The sequence below is a fragment of the Aplysia californica genome, unplaced genomic scaffold, assembly GCF_000002075.1.
Source record: "Aplysia californica isolate F4 #8 unplaced genomic scaffold, AplCal3.0 scaffold00236, whole genome shotgun sequence".
In the NCBI taxonomy this organism is placed as follows: Eukaryota; Metazoa; Mollusca; class Gastropoda; order Aplysiida; family Aplysiidae; genus Aplysia; species Aplysia californica.
The window spans coordinates 1,053,189-1,056,794 of NW_004797506.1; the positions used below are offsets into that span (position 1 = coordinate 1,053,189).

Consider the following 3,606-nt stretch of genomic DNA (forward strand, 5'->3'; position numbering starts at 1 on the left):
AACGCGCACCAGGTGAGAATAGCCACAAGACTCGCCTGCACTATTCTCACTCCGGGTGAGAATAGAGGTGGCCATAAAAAATGTCTAAGTCTATATGAAGTAGCCTATTATTATTATTACAATTACAGCTAATCTAGATTTCTAGTAGAGTCTAGACCTAGATCTAAAGTCTAGCAGAGCGTAGTCTTACTTCTAAGTAGATTTATCATCAACTGCTGACAACTCAGACGCAGACAACTGCTCATCATCATCGCTCGATCACGAACGAATTAATTAAGTTGGCCCCTAATAAAGGCCGCCTAATTAAACTCAAAGGGGTAGAGATTTAGAAGTGAACTTATACAAAGCCCTCTCCCTTTCCTCGAAACGACACGATTAATGTAAGGCTTACACTCTAAATTTAAAATTCACTGATGTAGGCCTTCCTCTTTCGGCTTCAGCTGGCCACTGGCCGTTGGTTGTTACGCGATGTATTTATTTTGAAAAAGCCTCCTCCTCTCATTATTTTGGGAGAGTAGCCCCCCTTGACTTTGAGGATCGCCTAAAAACAAAGATTATCATTATCCTGTTGAAAACGCACGATTCAATATATCAATTTTTGAACTTACACTCAAATGAATAATAAAAATAGCTTAATTTGCGATCATGACCAGTATAACAATATTAAATTAGCCCTGATAGTACTTGCTAGGCATGATACTTGCTCTGGGCTGTGATCCCCTTTCCTATTTGATGCTACCGACGTGAATTTTCCCTTTACCAAAACTAACAATAACAAGCGAAGTTTTTACGTATTAAATTATAGTATTTATAGGCGTATGGTACAATAATAATAATTTCTTATATCATTTTCTTTCTCTTTCTTTCAATTTTCTACTCGGGTGTTAAAAAACAACAACTTGTAACTTGTATCTGTCTGTTACGGGTTTTTATTCTCTCATGGTTTTTAATCCGAGGTCGCTCTCTCTCCCCCCCCCCCCCCCCCCCCAAAACAAAAATCCAGCAGTTACTGACTTAGACCTAGAGAGTGACTTCTACAGCCCCCTGACATCACTGAAGGCTCCGGTGGTCGTGGGAACTTTACTTTGAGCTCTGGCCCACAGAAAATGTTGGGGCAACGTCAACTTATGACAACTACAACAATCTCACCACCACCGGAATACGTTTAAGAGTCACCTGTGTGGCCGGCGAGCAGTGGTCAAAACTTCACACCTCCCTGGAGCTATCATAGCCTCTCCTCTGATAATGGCAAGCATCAATCTTACTTATCCATTGCCATCAAAGCCATAAAACATGTTTACTTTGGGAGGGAACTCCAAATTTTCAGAGCATGGGACGAAAAAGCTCTTCCACCAAACTTATTACATGTTACAGCGGAAACTCTCATGAGATTCTCATCGGCAGATTTCAAATGTCCTGATGGTATGTATGACTCAATTCAGTCTAAGATATTGTGGTGGTTTAATATAGATTGTAAAGCGTATAGAGCTTGCTGGTGAGCTTGACTTTACGCTATACAAATGCCATCTATTACATTATCATTAAGCCAGAAAAATATCCACTCAGCTGTTAAATAGCAGGATCAGCATGCAGACCCTTTCATGGATCCTGGAGAGGAGGGAGGAGCAGCTATGGCATTGCGCCGCCTGCACTGATGCCTATTCTCCAACCAAGTATGTAAGTATTCCTCACCTTCTCTACGGTCAGCCTCGCCACTTGCTGTTGAGCGGGACTTTACACTGAACAAATGTCATCTATTACATGATTACTATCGTGCTTCCCCACCTTCTCCACGGTCAGCCTCGCCACTTGCTCCTGGATCTCCGAGTTCCTCGCCTCCTCCTCCAGTAAGAGACTGCGGTCGGACGATGACTGTGTCACCATGGCAACCCGGTCACTCAGCTGTCGCACCTGTCCCTCCAGGCTGACCACCATTTCCTGGGCAGCTCTCTCCCGGGCGTGCGCCTCTTCCAGGTCCTCCTGCAGTCCTTGGACCTGGTGGGGCAAGAACAAAAGGATATCTGATACCTGAACATATCACACATAATGCTGGGGCAAGAACAAAAGTATATCTTAACATAACATACACACTCACATAATGCTGGCACTACACAGACTTACTTTTCACTTCCATTCGGACAATCCGTTTAATTTAAACTACTTCTTGACGATTCACCTTTATATCTATTAGTAATAACAAAATCGATATGCATACAAACATAGATATATATGTGTGTGTGTTTGTGTGTGTGTGTGTGTGTGTTGAAAGAGCTTTTGTTAAGGATAATGTCTTGACAAAGAGGATCAAAAGGCCAAACTTTGTTGATATCTTTAAATTGATATTCTATTCTGGTACTCAATACAGCTTCTATAAAATTTGTTTTCGTTTTAGTAAGAGTTTTACGGCGCTCGCAACTGAGCTTGCTTTATGCTACATTCATTATACAACTTTGCTCATGTATTCTTGGGAAAAAATACAGACTTTCAGGAAACATCAATAAATTCACGGGAAAGATTTCCAGCTGAGATACAATTCAAGACATACGATAGGTTGGGGGAAACAGTAGACACCAAAAATGCAAATGCTTTCAGAATTGTTGGACCCACTCGTATATATATATATATACATACAAGCATGCACACAGCGAAATTGACAAGACACAGAAATCCTTTCCTTTATGTGTACGAATTTCAGGCTATATCAGGGGAGATAACAAAGTTGGGCAATTGGATCAAAATGTTCATGAATTATGCCCCCAGTGCCACGCCAACGAGCGTCTTTGCTTCATAGTTGATTTTACACGTTTTTACACACATTTGGGATTTTGACATTTGTTTTTTTATTCCCTTCTGCTAGGATCAACTGCATAAGGTCATATGAGCGCCAGAAGATTAGAGGTGTTACAAGAGAGTAACAAACATAAAAAAGAAGAAGGGGAGATTATAAGGATGATAGATGTTTGATAGGAAAGAAGAAGCAAACCACACATCAAATAATTAGGAAAGAGAACAAGCTGAGCAAGTGTTTACAATTACATCTAAGAACATCGACTTCTTGATGAAAGACTCCTTTTTTTTCTTGTTCGAAAGTGTTTTACGGAAATTGCAACACAATAAAGTCATATTTAGTGCCCAAGATGAGAGGTGTCACAAGGGAGTAACAAACACAAAAAAGAAGGAGGGGAGATAAAGACGATAGATGTTTGATAGGACAGAAGGAGCAAACCACACCAGAGCACCCTCCAACCACCCACTGACAGACTGTCATAAATCACTTTTCAAAACAGAGTATGGCAAAGTCTAACACTTACAAACCAGTCGATACATGAGAGAAAACAAAACAGACACACAGTGCGTGACAACTGACCAGCTCCCTGTTTGCCGTGACCAGAGCGTTCCTCGACTGCTGCGCCTCCTCCGCCTCATGACGCCGCTTCGTCTCCTCCGCGAGCGCGACCTTGAGCTCAGCGTTCTCGCTCTCAGCATGCTGGATGTTGGCGTTGAGTGTCTCGATCGTTGAGTGAGCAACATACAGATCTTGAGTTTTTTTCTGGGAAAGATTGTCAAACCAGTAGCTTTTTATGAAGCCATAGGCCTATATATATA

The 3,606-nt window shown here is 41.7% G+C and overlaps 1 protein-coding gene across 1 annotated transcript in view; it reads right to left on the reverse strand.

Annotated features, from left to right (window-relative positions):
- The window catches only part of LOC101856902 (protein Spindly), a gene marked incomplete at its 5' end in the record, with an annotated part of 9,365 nt that extends 5,815 nt beyond the window's left edge, over window positions 1-3,550 (reverse strand). Inside the window, 2 exon segments of the mRNA XM_013083493.1 lie at window positions 1,786-1,995; window positions 3,368-3,550. Coding sequence (XP_012938947.1) covers window positions 1,786-1,995; window positions 3,368-3,550 — 393 coding nt within the window.
- Window positions 3,551-3,606: the final 56 nt, after the last annotated feature.